Source organism: Paroedura picta, chromosome 9, assembly GCF_049243985.1.
Source record: "Paroedura picta isolate Pp20150507F chromosome 9, Ppicta_v3.0, whole genome shotgun sequence".
Classification (NCBI taxonomy): Eukaryota; Metazoa; Chordata; class Lepidosauria; order Squamata; family Gekkonidae; genus Paroedura; species Paroedura picta.
Window position 1 is genome coordinate 31,720,052 of NC_135377.1, and position 19,609 is coordinate 31,739,660.

A 19,609-nucleotide genomic window follows, 5' to 3' on the forward strand; every position below is an offset into this window, starting at 1 on the left:
TGTTCTGCTTTTAACAATGAATTAACCTCCACCACATAGCACATATTTAAAGGGAGGGTGGGTGGGCTTCCAAACCGGCCCGGAGCGGGAGAAGAGGCTTGGGCTGTTGACGCAGCTCCTTATAAAGGAGCCCAGCCTCCACCTCTCCCCTCCCTGCCGTTGCACCTACGCCGGCTGCAAAGGACGCTGGGACATGTAGTCCCAACCTCCCCGCAGCGTCTTCTCGGCGCTCCGGCCCCGCGGCAGCAAAGGCCCCTTCATTTAATCTCAGGTGCTCTTATTTTCTCTTACCTTGGTTAATGACCTGGGAATGTTATGGCTATATTCAAATCCAGTGTTTAAAAACAAACAAAATTTTGGGGGGTTAAGCTTTTGAGAATCAAAAGCTCCCTTGATTTGAAACAATGATAAAGGGAAATTTGACTTTCAAAAGCTTAGACCCTGATGTTGCCATTTAAGGTGTGCTACTGGATTCAAATCCAGATTTTTTACTTCAGACCAGCACAATTAACTGCCTGAAATTGTGTCTGTTCATCTCTGACCACTGAGGTGGATTCCATCTTTCTTACTGTGGTGACAAGCATAATCTAAAGTTTTCTGCTATATTCTTTAATTCATAATGCTGTATATTTTGCTTGTTTTTCTGTACAGAAAAGGCAGCAGCAGCCAATGAAGATGAAGTGCAGAAAGCTGATGTGTCATCTACAGGTCAGAGTGTCATTGACAAGGATGCCCTTGGACCGATGATGCTGGAGGTGAAGTGCACAAGGTTTTCTGTATATACGGTTAACTATACTACTGAGATAAAATTTGATGGAGCAACAATGTAAATTTGAATTATTATGCTGATTGTTAAATGCGGATATGCACAGACAAAAAGCAGTATTGTATTGTTTTTGTTGAACTGAGAGAGTACTTGAGAAGAGTAGTGTTTCTGAAAGACAAATTTAAAAACTTTGTATGCATTATCTTTTAGTTTTGCTTCTTTGTCCATTCATGTGACTTCTCTGTAGCAAGAAAAGTTGCACTGCATTGTTTCTTCATTATTTTGATACATGGGAGAACGGCTGATAAATGATGAGTGACCTCAGGAAAAGAGAGCCCTCGTTGGGCGAAGATAAACTTATTTTCTATTTGCATGTAAACAAGAGGCATTAAGATGTACACATGATGATGATTTTTATTAGGATGACACTTGTGTACATTTAAAGAAATAAGACAGAGAAATAGTGGATGAGTTATATGTAAAGTTAGCATGTCAGTGAAGGAATGCCAATAAAGATATGGAGAAAACTCTCTTAGGTTCCAATTCAATATTTCAATTTTTTAAATAACCTATGATCATCCTTGATGCTAGATAGAGTTGAATCAAGCCATATTGAATCAGAATTTAGTACAATGGACTGTGTAGCTGTTTTAAATTTGAAGGATTTTAAGATAAACGCTGTTTTAATAAGAGTTCAGAATTCAAATTTCGCAATGTATCTACTTTCATTTTAATCTGGACTGGTGATAGCCATATGGAACCAAAAAGTGGTGTGAGATTTTGTATAGGGAAAAGAAAATGAGACAAATATATGATCCTCCAGTTCACAGTTCTGTTCCCTGTAGGGCCTGAATATAGTTTAGGTCAGACACACTTTCAGATGTATTTGGTCCCTGATTTGTCAAACTGTGATGACAATGACTAGATTATCATTTAATGTATCCACAAGGTGTTCAGGGTTATATTCTTCTCTCTTCATTTTTTCATGTTGAATCCCAAGACTAACAGGTGTAGTGTGAATAAAGTTAATTTTTATGCTGTCTCCATACCATATAAAGTAAACCATGAAGAGTTTTAAGTTGTTTTTAGGCATTTATGCTCAGTTGTACTTTCATAAGAATATCAGGTGTTGCTAAGCAACTGAACGACTCTTTTGTATAAAAACTTCATGATTATCTTTTATGAAAACTTTATGATCTATAAATACCAACTTGCTGGTTATCCCTGGCCTGGCCTCAACTGCTTTCTTCTGTTTTACACTTGGGGATGCACACTCAGGCATAAACCTTGGCCTTGGACAGCATGGTAGTTCTTGACAATTTTGATTTTTTATTGTGAGCTCTGCATCTGGAAGTATCTTTAACCGCTCCTGCGGAGCGTATTAAATAAAGCCCTAAGGGCTATTGGGGAGGAGTTAGGGCGGGCTTTGTCCGTGATAAAAACTCGCGGCTCCTGATTCGGCCTTACGAGTGCCACTCTTTATAAATGGGCTTTTCTCCTAGTTACTATATATTGTTGGAAGCTTCACATTTGGGCCCATTATGCACAGGCCATAATGCCCATGCTGGCAGCAGCAGTGCTTCGGTTAAAATCACCGATAATGCTCACTGCCGCCGCCAGCACAGGTGCCTCCCAGCCCAGGGCTACGGAAGGCCTGCGTTAAGCGAACGCGGGATCTTCCGTAGCTTCCTGGGTAAGCCGGGGCTGCAGCAGGCTGGTGCTGTGCCTAATCGCCAGCGCCAGGCCTGTCGGCCAGCCCAGCCCCAACCCTACGGTGTTCCTGTAGGGACACCGCGCACCTCTGCAGGCTCTGCAGAGCCCCAGAGCTGGCAGGGTTGACCCCCTGCCCCACCTGGCCTTTGGGAGGGGGCCAGGCCACCCACTCCCCCCCGGGCAGTTCAAACCTCCCCTCACCACGGCGGCTTACCTTCTGGCCCCGCGTTCAGCACCGCTACGCCAGAGCAGCCCAGCAGGGCCTGTAAGACAGCACTCTTCCACCAGGCCTATAGTTGAAAACAGGACTGTTCAAGTTTTATGGACCTCCCTCCACTTCCTTTTCATTGGCTCCCCCCTGCAACCAACTTATTCATTAGTTTTGCCATCTCCAGCCTAGGTGACTGGTGGAGGGAGCTAAGAGGGCAGTGGGAGGTATGTGTGTGTTTTACTTATATGAATTGCCCTGAGCCCACATGGGGAGGGACAGTATAGAAGTTTAATAAATTTTTAAAATTATGATGAGGCTAAATTGCTTTCTTCACTCCATTTGCTAGTTCAGTAGAAAAATGAAATAATAATGCATGGATTTAACATGCTATTAAAGTCTGGTTTCTCTGCAATCATTCTGTGTTTTAAAAACTGTGCATTCTTTTTTTTTTTTAATCCTCCAGGCCCTTGATGGGTTCTTCTTTGTAGTGAACTTGGAAGGTAATGTGGTGTTTGTGTCAGAGAACGTGACACAGTTCTTACGATACAACCAAGAAGAACTAATGAACACAAGTGTGTATAGCATCTTACATGTAGGGGACCATAATGAATTTGTCAGAAACCTGCTGCCAAAATCTTTAGGTACAGAGTTCTAACTATATTCAACGTGATAGTATTTTGTTGGATTTTCTTTTGTAAATTGGCTCTGCAATTGCTTTCATTTAATGTCACTTAATGTATATGTTATTACTGTTCTTACCTCTGCTGTTGCCTCTTAAAAAGTTGCTCAAATGACTTGCTCATTTCCTGTGCCTATTTTGGACTTTTATGCATAGGTTCATACAGAAACTGACAGCTTATCAGGGTGATTCATTGTAAGCACAGATAGCATTACTTGTCATTTTGTTTTGTTTTTTCCCCTTCTTTTGACTCAGAAAGCTATTTTATGATACAAGAAGATGTAGAAGCAGCTGCATTGCTGCATATCAAAACAAAATTTAAGCCCTGTAATATTCTTTATTAACACAACTAAAATAACACAACACAATGTGTGGTTGTTTGAATTGCAAAGAACTTTTCATTGTGCAGGATGATACATTGTGTCTTGCGCATGTTCATTCTGTCTTTATTCCAAGAACTTCATGATTCTATATTCTCCCTTTTTATCTTCATAACAACCCTCTGAGATGGATCAGAGAAATTGGTCACTCAGTGAGCATCCAGACCTTCCAGGTTCTATCCCAGCACTCTAACCACACAGGCCATAGGAATATAACATAGCTATCAGAAGCTTAATTTCCAGTTTTCAGTTCTTTGTACCTTTATATTTTTGTAGAAATCTAACGTAAAGCCCTTTGAGATGTGTTTTGCTACTGACAGTTCTTTAGAATCATTAGTATGTTATACTTACATAATTTGCAGAAATCCTCATAAATATGGTACATACCCTAAGAAACCACTTCATTGTTTTCCTATTTGCATGCATTTACCGTATTTGCCGGCGTATAAGACGACTGGGCGTATAAGACGACCCCCCAACATTTCCACTCAAAATATAGAGTTTGTTACATTACATTACAGTACTATGGGCCACTATGGGCAGCTATGTCTATCCCAACTGAAGTGCACCCGGCATATAGGACGACCCCCCCCCCCACTTGGAGGCATGTTTTTCAGGGGGGGAAAGTAGTCTTATACGCCAGCAAATACTGTAATTGTTTTTCATTAGGATATAACTTATCCTTTCTCTAAAGTGCTTGGTTTAAAGAAAACATTGTGGCTGCAAATAATTTTGATCTTCCTTAAGATTGCTTCATATGTTGACTTTTCCCCCCATGGTGACGTGATCTCAGTGTATAAAAAATGCATACATTTTTTTGTACAGCATGATATTTGTTTGGTAGTCAGGAAGTGGAAGCTGTGTGGCAGAATCACAGAATCATAGAAGTACATTTATGTCAGACAGAGGCTTTGTTCACTTACACTGAAGTTGACTATAATTAGGATAGAGTGCAGGATTTTCTCCTCTCACTCAAGATATAGATTGCCTTTTTATACTTTAAAGTTACTATTCAGAAGATTTCCCAGCATCTTATTACTGTTTGTCATCTTTGCTTTATTCAGTGAATGGGGGACCGTGGTCTAGTGAAGCTCCTAGGCGCAACAGCCATACCTTTAATTGTCGGATGCTAGTAAAACCTTTAACTGAGTCTGAAGAAGAAGGCCATGATAACCAGGAAGCACATCAGAAATATGAAACTATGCAGTGCTTTGCTGTTTCTCAACCAAAGTCCATCAAGGAAGATGGTGAAGGTAACCTGAGCATTTTATGTATTTTGACCTTTCTACATTAAATAGAATTTCCCTATGATTTATTTTGTTAATTAATGGAGCTTCCTAGTGGACATAGCACTTACTGGCTCCCTTGCCAGTGGAACCAGTACTTACTGTTTATGCTAAGGTCAGATTATCTGAATATTTGATCTCTCCTCTGTAAACTATCTCATTAGGGGGCAGAATAGTTGAATTTCCTTATTTCCTTTTAAAAGTATGTTTAAAAAGCAGATAAAAAGTAGGTAAACATGTACTGACATCTAGTATGTGCAGATGTGCATATAGAAATGTGCTTATATTGGAAATGCCTACAACCAAAGCACATTGATGTGACTTTAAACATATCCACAACAAGCCCTACTTGTTGTATTGAGACTTACACCAAAACAAGTGCATTAAGCATAACAATTAAATTAAAGATCCTATTGAGCATGCAACAATGAAAATGTAAAAAGATTTCTCATGGTTATTTTTCTCTGGCAAAACCCCAATTCCATCCTAATTTTTTAAAAATTCTGTCTTTCTGTCTACTAAATTGCTTATTGTTCTTTTTTTTGTTTTTTGTTTTTGCTTATCCTTAAATCTGAAATATATTTGAACTACTATAGTATCTCATGACTATAACTGTGTTCACACATGAAGTATTTTTTAATTAAAATGTTTAAAATGCAGTATTCTAGTTGTATGCTTTCTCTTTGTTGAAAGAGGTCAAATGCCTGAGTAGATCAACATGTATGTTTGGGCATCAAGCCAGATATGATAATGAGAGTTCCTTGAATTAAGCCGGTATTGGGGGTTTCCCCCCTTTAAACGCAGATACATAGGGCCCTGACAGATGACTACAGTGCTAGGAAAGGGGAATTTATACTCCCCACCCACATACACACATACACATCCTTTTCCAAACCAGAAATGTCGTGACAAAAACACAACTTCTTTTATATGAAGGCAGCTGTCAAAAAGTTACCTATGAGGCATCATTTTGGGCCACTAGAAGGATATTTAATAACTGCTTCCTCTTAACGTTTACCTGGTATGAAATTAGTGACATTAGAGAGGTAGATGTTTTGAATGGGTAAGACTTCTAAGACTTTTAAGTTCTATTTGTCTGATGTTAATTTTGGTTTTGTCATGTTTGAATCTTACTGCAACTTGGTCAGGGACTTTTGGAGTGAGCAGACTAACAACCAAAATAAATAATTTCAGTGTATTCCTCAGAGACTGACAAAGAACAGTATTCATAGTTTAACAAAAGGACATCAGTTTTGTTAAAATCTGCATTTTGTATAATTTTGTATAATTCTGCATTGTAAAATCTTTTCCTTTCCTCTATTTTCTTATATGTTCTATTTAAGATTTGCAGTCTTGCTTAATATGTGTGGCAAGAAGAGTTCCATTGAAGGAAAGGCCACTTCTGCCCTCATCAGAAACATTTAGTACTCGCCAAGATTTGCAAGGTATTATGAAACAGAAGTTAAATTGAAGATAAGAACACTGAAATTGTGGGAGATATACCTTGTAACAACTTTTGTGTATACACAGGCAAAATAACTTCACTAGACACCAGTACCATTCGAGCAGCTATGAAACCTAACTGGGAAGATGTGGTGAGAAGGTGCATACAAAGATTCTATGCACAGCATGAAGGAGAGATGTCTTTTGCCAAAAGGCATCATCAGGACGGTAAGGTTCCAATATAAATCTTCAAGATTAAATGTTGTAACGGGATTTTATATCAGAAAGGAAGGATAAGGATCTTGATGGAATATCTAGAGACCAATACAGAATACTACTAAATACAAAGAAGTCCCTGTTTGCTACAGTGGTAGGGAATGCTTCCAGAACTAGATGGATGTTTCTGCAACATTGTACTGAACTTGGAAGGCTGTGCTGTTTGGGCTGATGGTTTACACATGGGATAGTCCATGGAACTTTAAGTCAGATATTTTCAGGATGAAATGGTAAAGGCTATCTAAGTTCTCTTGTTGAGCAAAGTGTTAGAATCCCTTAAACAGAATATAAAACTGAGGAAGCAAGGAACTGTAGTATTACTGAACAGAAGCTGATTGACCCAAATATAAATTTAGAGCACTTTTGCAGACATTGAACCTCTGAATGATGCATTTCTCCTATTCATATCCTATAGTCCCGGGAAATTATTTTAAGGAAGAGTCTGTATGATGTCCTGGCGGTGTTTTGGATTGCCAGTCCATAAATAAATTGCTCTAAAAGCATTTGTCACATTTTCACAGGTACACGCATATTGGACAAACTTAAGATAAACGCTTGAGTCCAATAACATGGGATCTAAATCCTGCTTGCTCTATAAGGGCATGTTTGTTAATTCTTTTGCCGATTCTGTTCAAGATTCTCTTCTTAAGGCGTTTATAACATGAGCTCAGAAGGGAAATAGGTCTGTGTTTTTTGCATATGTAAGAATCCTACATGAACAAGACAGGTGTTTGATACAGTGTAGTTAATTAAATGTGCTTTTTGGCATCTAAAGAAATAGTACATAACACTTTTCCTTGACATTTTTGAAAAATATAAGTGTATTCACTAACCCTAATTAGAAGATCCCTGTAATGTTAGCTGTTTCCTGTGTTGGACAGTAAACTATTTTAATGTGGATTAGTATCACTGTGGAACAGTATCACTGAATGTGGTACCTCAATAATATAACAAATATAACAACAAATAATATAACAAATATAACAAAAACCTGCAAGCACTTGTGGAAAACATCTCATTTTCCCTATCACAGTTTCTTCTTCCCTTTTCCTTCCCCTTCTTGTTCTGGTCCACAAGCCAACCTACATTTATTCCTCCCCCAACTCCAGTTTTTAGTTTTTCTACCCTCCCTGCCAGTCACCCTCTGGGAAAAGTCTAACCAAGGTATAAAGCACCGGCTTTCAAGTCAAGTACATCAGCAGGAAACTTCCCTCTGTATTCACCTCCCCATATTTTTGCTTTCCTCCTTGTGGCAACCCCCATATCCTCATCACTCCTTACTTCCTTTCCACCCACCAAACCACCTATATTTTATCTGCTCCCTTCATCTGTATTTATTATTTTTACACGTTTATACCCAACCTTTCTCCACAATGGAGACCCAAAGCAGCTTACATCAGTCTCCTCTCTCCCATTTTATCCTTACAACGACTTTGTGAGGTAAATTATGCTGAGAATGTGTAACTAGCCTCTGGTCACCCAATGAGCTTCCACGGCAGAGTGGTGATTTGAACCCAGGTCTCCCAGATCCTAATCTTGAAACTCTACACAACACTGGCTTTCATGGGGGTGACTCTTGAGTCTGGGCTTGGAGGAGTCATGCAAGTCATGTGGTAGCAAGTCACTGTGTGTTGCTGCCAAGCCTAGCCCCAGTGAGTCTTCCCTTTCAAAGCCAAAACAGCCTTGGAAAAGGCCCTACCCCATGCCCCGTATTTTACTAATAGATACCAAGGCTTTGAAAGCTGTTTGGCTGGCTACTTGAGGGCATTCATTTTTTAAAGTTGCAGGTGTTGTTTCTATTATTTATTGGGAAGGGGAGTCGTTGGACCACATGTTGTTTGGGGGGGTTTTGGATTTCATTTTTTTAAAAAACCTGGGGCATTTTTCAGTTGTATAGAAAAATTTTTCATTTCTGTTCATAGCTTGAATCTGGGAGTTTAAGTATACACAATTTTGTCCATGTTGATAATTAGATTTATTGATACAGCATCATATGCTGATTAGATTCTTAAAAGAAGGGGGAGAAGCCGAAATGTGGATTTGAAGGAGTACATGCTGGAGCTCTGATCATCCCTTTTATTTTATTTTTTATTTTGCTGAGACTGTGCTAGAAGAATATTTGTTACTATTAGAATATCTCTGTAAACATAGTCCATCTCCTGCACTCACTCCTTTCAGACCTAAGAACTTGCAGCATTGAACAAGCAACCTTTCAAATTTGAGGGACTTCTGAAACTGCATCCAACATAATATGGAAGGTTATTAGCATAAATGGGAGTGAGAAGTTGACTAAGAATGCTGGAGTAGAGACTGATAGAAGCTGATCTGACCATGTCCTAAATTTCGAGAAGGAATGTTTCTTCTTCTGTCTTGATAGAATCTTCCTTACTGCCATGGACTTTTCAAAAGGCTAGCTAGACATTTATGTATATAATTTAGATTAGATGAGTTATATGCTCCCCTCAGCTCTCAGTATAACAATATAAAATCTAAAATACTCAATGAAACAATTTACAGTATTTGCTGGCATATAAGACTACTTTTCCCCCCTGAAAAACATGCCTCCAAGTGGGGGGGGGGTCCTATACGCCGGGTGCACTTCAGTTGGGATAGACATAGCTGCCCATAGTGGCCCATAGTACTGTAATGTAATGTAACAAACTCTATATTTTGAGTGGAAATGTTGGGGGGTCGTCTTATACGCCCAGTTGTCTTATACGCCGGTAAATATAGTACATTAAAGAACAAAACAAAAATCAATCACAAAATTGAGTTAAAAGAAAAATCCATTTCTTGTAGGATAATCAAAAATGAGATACTATCCTTTTTAACTGGTGGCTCATAAAAGTGATGAGGGGGACGTCTGGTAATTCCCCTCCCCCATTCCTCAACTTGATCCTAGTCTGGTCCCTGTTTGCCTCCTATTGACATTTTTAAACTGCTGTGAATCCACCAGCATCTCATTTATTTTGTCCTGGATTAGGCCTCTACTTATGGATGTTGAAAAAAATGGGGAAATGATAGAAAATAACTAACTTTGATTCTGTGTCAAATGCCAGGAGTTTATATTAAAAGCAAGTCTTTTTATGTATGACTCTCAGTTCCAGATACAAGGCTTTTAAAGTGCAGTCATAAATGCATGGAACAATCTCATCTACTGTTGACCTCTATCATAAGCTGTGTCTCAGCATGCTTTGCCACACAATCCCAGATTTTACATCAAATATTATAAATTTTAAAACAATTTATAAACTTATTTTATTTTTTTGTCTGTGTGTATGCATTTGTGGAAAGGTAGTAAATACATTTATATAGGGAATCATCTGAAAGGCTTTTGAGATCTTAACATCAGTGTTGTTGACAAGAGAGTGCTGGAATTTCCTGCTGTGTTCTGAAAATGCTGCTGCTGTCTCTGAAAGTTCTGCCCAAAGGTTAAACTAAAACAATGACATACCTTCAGTGTGAAATTTTATTTTACATTATTCTACAGCCAGCACATACTTTGTTTTTCTTTGCATTCTTACTCTACATAAACTCTTCTGGCTGTTTAACGTGTGCTTCCTGTTTTCCTCCTGCCGAAATAATCACTTGATACACGACATGATTAATACAGGAAAACTGTAAACACATCATATGTCAGCATTAAGAACTGGGTTTTGTGCACCAAAGGAAGTGACAAGGACTTTGTCAAAGATAAATCTTTAAAATTTAACTCTATAAAAAAAATAAGGCCAGGCTTAATAGTACTTGAAGAACAAATGCTTGTTTTTTTCAAAAATTGGACAATGAGTAGATAACCTAGGCAGACCAGGAGAGTTCTTCCTGAAAGTCCTCAGGATGGCAGTAAATACTAGCTGAATGGAGTTTAGCACCAAATCAAAAAGTCAAGAAATAAAATGTGTGGGTTTCATGGTTAATAAAAGGTCAAAATGTAAAGGTAGGTTGCTGCATGGATCTTTCCCCTAGCAGCTCCCAGAGGCCTCAAGAACACTTATTTGGGTAGGGCAGGCTTTCTCAACCAGGGTTTCATGAAACACTGGGGTTTTTTTATGGCCCTGGAAAGGTTTCCTGAATGGGTGGGAGTTAATTAATTTTTATATATGTTTCTAATTTTAATTTGTTAAACATTTATTGGGTGATATGATCATATATAGTCGTCCACCTGCCCCCCCCAATGTCCAATGATGGGCCTGGAGAGGTGCTAGGTGGTTGTGTACACAGCTATGCTTCCCAACCATATTCTGCATGATGACACCACTTCTGGGGTTTCTCAAAGCCTGAAGAATTTTTCAAGAGTTTCTCAACAATAAAAAAAATTGAGAAAAGCTGGGATAAGGTAATGTCTTCGACAAAATGCCGCAGGGCATGCAGAGGCAGAGGCATCAGATAAAAGTGCTTTCATCTTCCTGCTTTCATTGGTGCAGTGGCCTCTCCCATCACACATGCACAATGTTCCTCAGATCCCCCCACCCATACATCAGTTTTGGGGAAGTTTCAGGATTGGCTTCCTGGAAGGAAGATTCAGGAACAATCCACACGCTCAAATAACTACTTCTTGTGGATCATAGGCTCCAGATGCTTGGTTTTATATAGCTTTCTCTTGTGTAGCTTAGTCCTTTATTGATTTAAGAAAGGACTAGGATTTTGTGATTATAATATATATTGTTATTGTTTTAAAAGAATTATTTTATACATACACATGCTAGAAAATTGCAGACAATTACTTGAATGCAATACATGTTTGTTGAGCATGTTTCCCAGGCTCTGAATACTTTCTGCTCATGGAAAGCCAGCATCTTCCCTGAGCTGAACAGTGCATAGTGCAAGAAAACAGTCTCCATAGTGGAAGACACCATTCCATAACCCTAAGGAAATACAGAATCAACAGATGTTTCCTGAACCTGTTAGATTTCCACTTTTTTTTTTACTAAGAGTAAACAAGATAGGTATAAGCCAAAGGTGAAGTGTGCTTCAGCCCTGATTTTAGTAATTTAGATTTATTGTAATATGGCTCCAAGCCAGCGACAAAATCCATACAACTTATAAAACCATAATGTAGCATCTCATTACAATGTGCAAATGCCCAACAAATGATTTTAGTGAGAGAAAATATATAAATTTTTCAGTTGAAACCAAATGGGGCTGAGAAGTGCTTAACTTGAGCTGCTTCGTGCCCCTAATATTAGCTACCTGGTACCCAAATATGAAAACCCAGAATTAGGAAAGTATGTACCAAAGGAACTGTTGTTGCTCTGGGGCAATAATAAAATTATTTACTAAACTGGAAGCAAATTATGCACAGGAAATTAAAAGGGTTGGGTATTAAGCAGCTTTTCTTTGTGAGATGACTAGGTAGAAAATAATTTGCAAGAGCAGCAACAGCAACTTGTATTTTATTTAAGTGTCAAGATTGTACGCTTATTTCTTTCAGATCCTTGTTCTCTCCAGCTTTTACACACCACCTTTAAACATGGTTCAACATGTTTACATCTTCAGGGGCTATTTATTATTACTAGATATCTCTATATCTGAAGAAGCGTGCATGAATAAAACTTTGTTGGTCTTAAAGTTGCCACTGGACTCAAACCTTGTTCTGCTGCTTCAGACCAACCTAGTTGCCCATCTGAGTCTATCGATATCATTGTTTATCTAGAACATTTATATCTGGCCTTTCTATAATAGTATAGTACTCGAAGAGGCAAACCAATATTCACCTCCAGTTCAGAATTTATAACCAGTTTCAAACTTTACTTTCATCTTCCAGGTTAGGAAGATTGGGGTCTTAATACTTATACTCCACTTTTCCTAACTACTTGCATCAGTTTGCATATGTTATGTCACAGTTGACTACATCATAATCATCGTGTTACAGATTTGGGGGGGGGGACTCAGACTGAGAGAAAGTAGTTAGTAGAAGTCCACCTAAATGCATTTATGCCCAAGGTACTTTGCCCACCTCATATTCCTTAAACCAACTGTGGCTCTTGTAACACAGTGCTCAAGGTAATATTGTTTTCGAGTTTCTGAGAACTGTTCTAATCCATCTATATTTGATTTTAAGGCCCATTAATTCTTGGGCTTGAACACAATCCATGAGTCTGTATATACTGAATTGGAGACGAGTAGCGATCCCCAACCTGTGGACCGCAGACCACATGTGGTCCTTCGACTAATTGGAGGTGGGCCCTGAAGGACGCCTTCTCCCCCCTCCCCGGCCCTTTACAACACACTTCGGGTGTCATTGTCTCCCATCACTCCCAGATGGGACTATCTTGTTGCAGAGAAACAAGCTCAGGGTACCCATTGATTTGTCATTGTCATGAGTTAAAATTTCCATGAAAATAAAATGTTCCATATGTTCATTGTTGTGGCGTGTCTGTATCTTATTTTGAAGGGATGTTTAAACATTACCATAGCGATCAGAGAGCGTTACGGCAATGGTTGAGAGTAGAGGAGTAAACTACCCCCCCCCCACTGGGCCTCAGTAAAATTGTCAAGCGTTGAGTGGTCCCCGGTGATAAAAAGGTTGGGGACCACTGCTTTAGAGAACCTACTTCTATACATGATTTAAGGCTATTGTCCCCAACCCCCGGTTAGGGGACTGGGACTGGTCCGTAGATCAGTCAGTACTGGGCTGCAGATCCTCCTCATCCTCCTCCCCGGCTGCTGCCTCGGGGGCTGCCCTTCCACTCTGACGCCAGCTCACCTTTAGTGCTCTCCAGCAGCCGCCATGGCTGGGGCTCCTCCTTGGCGTGGCACTGTGCAGCTGCTGCTGGCAGCGCACCCCCCCCCCCCCGTGGGTGGCGGGAAGTCGGGCTCAGGCGGCAGCAACGTCCCTCCGCAAAAGACCACTCCCCCCCCAGGCCTCAGTAAAATTGTCAAGCATTGACCGATCACCAGTGATAAAAAGGCTGGGGATCATTGATTTAAGGCATCTCCACTTTCAGACTCACAAATCCTTTCCCATCGAGCTATTATTATTGTTTTATTTATTATGTTTATATACCGCCCTTCCCAGAGCAACACCTGATTGAAGTGGTTAGGAGTGCGGACTTCTAATCTGGCATGCTAGGATCGATTCTGCACTCCCCCGCATGCAGCCAGCTGGGTGACCTTGGGCTCGCCACGGCACTGATAAAACTATTCTGACCGAGCAGTGATATCAGGGCTCTCTCAGCTCACCCACCCCACAGGGTGTTTGTTGTGGGGAGAGGAAAGGGAAGGCGACTATAAGCTGCTTTGAGACTCCTTTGGGTAGGGAAAAGTGGCATATAAGAACAAACTCTTCTTCTCACAGGGTCTCTGTTGTGGGGAGAGGAAAGGGAAGGCGACTGTAAGCCGCTTTGGGACTCCTTCGGGTAGAGAAAAGCGGCATATAATAACCAACTCTTCTTCTCACAGGTTGTCTGTTGTGGGGAGAGGAAAGGGAAGGTAACTGTAAGCCGCTTTGAGCCTCCTTCAGGTAGAGAAAAGTGGCATATAATAACCAACATCTTCTTTTTCTTCTTCTTCATCCTGGTCCCATCATGGTCCATGTTGGCATGTGTTCTAGAAGGGTTTCTGATTCCTTTGGATACTAGTCTATACACTGTCTCATTCTGAGGTCTGTTGTCATTAGCATCTTTATTCCTGTCAGTGTGCTTAACTAGATTGTCTGTAGCACAGTGATCATTTTGTTATTGTTATCTGGGGCTTGACAGGACTAGTTGATTTCAGTTCTGGATGGGAGGAGGGGAAAGGGGAGAAATCACTCCCAATTTTAGTTATATTGTCCAGAGAAACTGTCACAGGGGAAATCCCCAGGTAAGTACACAGATTGTTTTCTAATGCTGCCACCAATTTTAAGATCTATTGCAGCTTACTGTGTTTATACCTTGGCCTTAATCTGCAAAATATTAGCTGTCTCTTAAAAAAAAAAAAACCTTTGCTGGATCTGAAACACAAATGGCAGATTTTTCCAACTCTTAACGAAAACAACTACGAGTCCATGTTTTCATGTGGATAATTCTGCAGCCATCTGAATTTCTTACTACTTCTTCGCTGTTTTTACTTACTTTTAGTGCTGAGGCAGGGACTGGCGTTCAGTCCTGTCTATCGATTTTCCCTGTCGGATGGCACTATAGTTGCTGCCCAAACGAAGAGCAAGCTTATCCGTTCTCAGACTACTAGTGAACCTCAGCTTGTAATATCCTTGCATATGCTTCACAGGTAATTTATTAGAATATTTTTATCTTGAGAATGTTCATCTCCACTTCCTAGAAACAACTGCAGAAAGAGTACATGATATGTTGCATTTCTGGAAGTGGCTAGCTCTTTTTGGAGGGTGGGCTAAAGTATAACAGTAAGCCATAGATTTCTTTAGAAAAATAATCTGACTTAAACATTTATTCGGAAGGAAATTCCACTGACTTGACTGAAATTCCGGGTAAGTGAATGTAAGACTGCTGCTTAACAACACTACTACTAATAGGTACAGGTAAGAAGCTGTTCTTTCATGTTTCAATGTGTATTTTCCAGCCATTTGTATTTCATTTAAGTTGTTAGTCTGTGTGCCGTAAAACTGGATATTTTATTATCTCCCTTTCATGTTTAGGTTCTGGTCATTGTCAATATAGACTAATTCCCATGATTTTGGAAGAGTTGGTAGTGATGAAATCTGGAACAGTTCTCCTGGACACGCAATGTTATTTTGCACGTAATGAAGCAAAGCTAATAACAGTGTTGCTTCAAAATACAGTGCTGTTTTTATGGCTCATAAAATGTTAACATGCTAATATACACACAACATGGATCAAGCAATCAGTTTTTCAAATGAATGGTTTCCGCACAACATACAGATTCCCCTTCAAATAAACAACAAAATTACGTTATATGGAATCGTTAGATTCAGTTTGCATATTTGTGTCAGGCTCTATTTTGAATTAGTAGGGTTTTTCAGAAATAGAATGTGTTTTATGCATGTTGTTATCTTTTGATTATTGTAAATGAGTAAGTGCTGTAAACTGAAATGAAAGGACTGCAACATGGTTCAAGTATGCAGTTAACTAAATATTCAACAATTCAAAACTGTTTTTGTTGGAGTTAAGAACCCCTTTGGTATTCCATGGGTGTCAGTTAAGGCAATAAAGTTAAAAATTTGAAGCTGCAAATCAAATACTTACAATAAAATTAAGGTTTTATATTTATATATATATTTATATATATAATGCAATTCTAGTAACAGGATATTAAGAAAAATGTCTTGGTGTTTTTTTAGGGTGATTTCCCCTTTCATTTCATTCATCTTTTGCTAATGAGAATTGACTGGGCAGTTTCTCTTTCTAGTCAGCTTTTCTTTCCTGTTCTCATGCCACTAGCAGGGCAAAGTTTAAATGCTTCAACTGCAGAACTTACAGAGCAAACACTGCAAAGGAATGTCTATATCTGTGCCAAAAAAACACTATTGAATATAGTTTATGAAGCCCTTTTCCCTTCCATTTTGCACACATTTAATTGTTCAGAAACGTTTTTGAAGTCAAGCCCATTTTTTTAAGACTTTGAAAAGGACTTTACTGATTTTTTTTTTAATTACAAAAACCATGTAAGAAAATCTGTAAAGGGAATTAAATCACAATATTCTTTAGATAACTGTCTGGCACAATTTCCCTTAAATCTGGGTGTCACGGCCACCTATTGACTATTGCTTCTCTCAAGAATAGTCATGAGAAACTATGCTGCAAAACAATAAGTGCTGCTCATAAAGAAAATGAAATTTATCTTGAGTCTTCAGACAAGAAGTCCATTCCCTGGATAGGATTCCTTGCCTTGCAACACACAAAAGCACACTATGATACTTCAATTTTGACCAAGGACAGAATGGTGGTTCTTAGCCACTACAGTTTCTGACCATGAGCTCCATATACTACCTTCTGGGCATAAATAAGATATTGTATGTTGGAATAATTTATTTGTGTGTCATATTAATTTGACTACTGAAGAAGGCCCTCTGCGCTGAAACATGTTTGGGCATAACAATGTAACCATTAATGTTATTCTTGGGAATTGTACATGCAGCATTTTACAGGTTACTGTAAATGTAGATTTATACTTTTAATGGATAGTTTGTTTGTAGTTTTCAATCCTATATGCATTAGACAAAAATAATTGTATTTTATTCTAATTTTCAGTTTGCTCAACCTTTGGGTTCCTAGCTGAAGGGACCATGTATTCTTTTTATAAAAGCTATTTGCATATTTACTGCAGTATGAAAGTGAGAGGGAACCTATAGCCCCCCAAAATTGTGGGAAACAGGAAGGACAAAATAATTGAAACATTTCCTGCCAACTGGCTAGAGTCTTGGTAGGCTTTGCACTTTGTTAAGCAATACGTATCTAATTAAGAGACAGAACAAAAGATATCTGAACAGAAATATGGCTGTCTCTCTGCAGTATGGTCTCTCTTTTCTCTCCTGCCCATCAACTTATATGTACATTGGCTATTTTACTATTGTAACTAGTGGGACTATCGCGCAAAGGATAAAATGTGAATGGGATACATTTGTATTTGTGGAAAAGCCTTCCTCACTGCTCCGTTTGTAGCATCAAGTTAGTTGTTACTGCTGTATATTTTTCTATGTAACTTTCCAAAATGTGCAAACACAAATGTTTTAGACATGAACTTAGGTTATGGATTTCCTTTCTAGCTGAGGTCTCATTGGGAGGAAATAACAACATCTGTCCTATTCAGATGTCACAGCAAGCTGCAATGGAGTTTTAGAATTGTTAAGGAGAATAACGATGAGTTTTTTTATAATCCCAGTCTATGTAGAGTAAGCAGTCTCCTGTTCACGGAGCACCTGTATTCAGTCATCATGGTTGATTTAACTGGAAAGTTTTGCATTAAACTCCACACACAGAGTGAGTTGGTGGGAGCAAGAGTCACACTTAGTTTGTGCCCAACTGGAGTTCAGTTGCAGCTTGACACGACCAACTGGTTTGTCAGCATTTTGCACTTACCTCCTCCTCTCATTTTGGAACTTAATTTAACATATGCCCGCTTGATCAAGATCCTATTTGACATAATGTGTGAAGCTAGTGCAGAGAATTAGAGCTGGTCATCTCCTCCCTTCCTCTCTCCCTGCACAAGCTGGGAATGCTGAAGCAAAGCAGCTGACCAGAAAGCAAGCTGTGTGTGCCTATAAGGAGGAGAGAGGAGCAAGGTGGCCAAATATAGTATAGCAAACAAGCTATGCACAATGCTGACAAACCTTTTTCATTAGTATTTGTGGTGATTTCTAAATTCATCTCTTTGCAATCTGTCAAGTAGGAATAAAAACGACTTTTGCAAACAATGTGATTGGCTGTTCTTTCTTTTTTTTAAATGGTTATTTGTTTTAAAGTATGAACAAGATAATATTGCAGGATTAGGAAAAGATCAGAATACAGTTAAATTGTATTCTGTCCCATCTTTGCACACTGTGTCAAAAGTATATTCTTTTGTATTTCAGCATTTAAAATGTCAATTGTAACATGTTATCTGATTTTCCCGTGTTACAGGGAACAGAATGTTTGTGGAATGAACCAAGATTTAACTGGACAACCAATGGGAAAGCCATTGAACCCAATTAGCTCCAGCAGCCCTGCCCATCAGGCCATGTGCGGTGGGAATCCAGGTCAGGATATGACCATCAGTAGCAATATGAATTTTGCCATAAATGGCCCGAAGGAACAAATGGGCATGCCAACGGGCAGGTTTGGCGGTTCAGGCGGGATGAACCATGTGTCAAGTATACAAGCATCCACTCCTCAGGGTAGTAACTATGCACTAAAAATGAATAGTCCCTCTCAAAGCAGCCCTGGCATGACACCAGGTCAGCCAAATTCTATGCTTTCCCCAAGACATCGTGTGAGTCCTGGAGTGGCAGGAAGTCCTCGGATCCCACCCAGTCAGTTTTCCCCTGCAGGAAGCTTGCATTCACCTGTAGGAGTTTGCAGCAGCACAGGAAATAGCCATAGTTATACCAACAGTTCCCTCAATGCACTTCAGGCTCTCAGTGAGGGGCATGGAGTCTCTCTAGGGTCATCATTGGCTTCGCCTGACCTAAAAATGGGTAATTTACAAAATTCCCCTGTAAGTATGAATCCTCCCCAATTAAGCAAAATGGGAAGCCTGGACTCTAAAGATGGCTTTGGACTTCATGGGGAGCAATCAGAAGGTACAACTGGACAAACAGAGAATGTCTCCCATTCAGGAGAGCAGAAAGAAAGTAATGATAACCTGCCCCAGGTTGTCAGTGGTGAACGGTCTGATGGACAGAATAGACTACATGATGGCAAAAGCCAGACAAAGCTCTTACAGCTGCTGACCACCAAATCTGATCAGATGGAGCCTTCACCTTTGTCTAACGCTATGGGAGATGCTAACAAGGACTCCGTGGGTTTATCTGGTTCAGCACATGGAACCTCGCTCAAGGAGAAGCATAAAATTTTGCACAGACTCTTGCAGGATAGTAGTTCTCCTGTAGACTTGGCCAAGCTCACAGCAGAAGCCACAGGCAAAGAATTGAGCCAGGAGAGCAGTAGCACAGCTCCTGGTTCAGAGGTGACTGTTAAACAGGAACCAGTGAGTCCCAAGAAGAAAGAAAATGCACTACTTCGCTACTTGCTAGATAAAGATGACACTAAAGATATTGGTTTACCAGACATTACCCCGAAACTGGAACGGTTGGACAGTAAGACAGACCCTTCCAGTAGCACAAAGCCAGTAAATATGAAGACAGAGAAAGAAGAGATGTGCTTTGAGCCTAATGAACAGGTAAGAAATAATTCTTTTGTTGTTCATTCACAGGTCGATGGATAAACCACTCTTGTTCATTAT

General features: G+C 39.6%; 1 protein-coding gene across 8 annotated transcripts in view; it reads left to right on the forward strand.

Annotated features, from left to right (window-relative positions):
- The window catches only part of NCOA2 (nuclear receptor coactivator 2), a 164,847-nt gene that overhangs the window by 111,788 nt on the left and 33,450 nt on the right, over nucleotides 1–19,609 (forward strand). For all 8 annotated transcript variants that reach the window (XM_077352186.1, XM_077352181.1, XM_077352188.1 and 5 more), the window contains 7 exons: nucleotides 652–755; nucleotides 3,154–3,331; nucleotides 4,814–5,002; nucleotides 6,379–6,480; nucleotides 6,566–6,706; nucleotides 14,815–14,962; nucleotides 18,289–19,546. In XM_077352186.1, coding sequence (XP_077208301.1) covers nucleotides 652–755; nucleotides 3,154–3,331; nucleotides 4,814–5,002; nucleotides 6,379–6,480; nucleotides 6,566–6,706; nucleotides 14,815–14,962; nucleotides 18,289–19,546 — 2,120 coding nt within the window. The remainder of the gene's footprint in view (nucleotides 1–651; nucleotides 756–3,153; nucleotides 3,332–4,813; nucleotides 5,003–6,378; nucleotides 6,481–6,565; nucleotides 6,707–14,814; nucleotides 14,963–18,288; nucleotides 19,547–19,609) is intronic.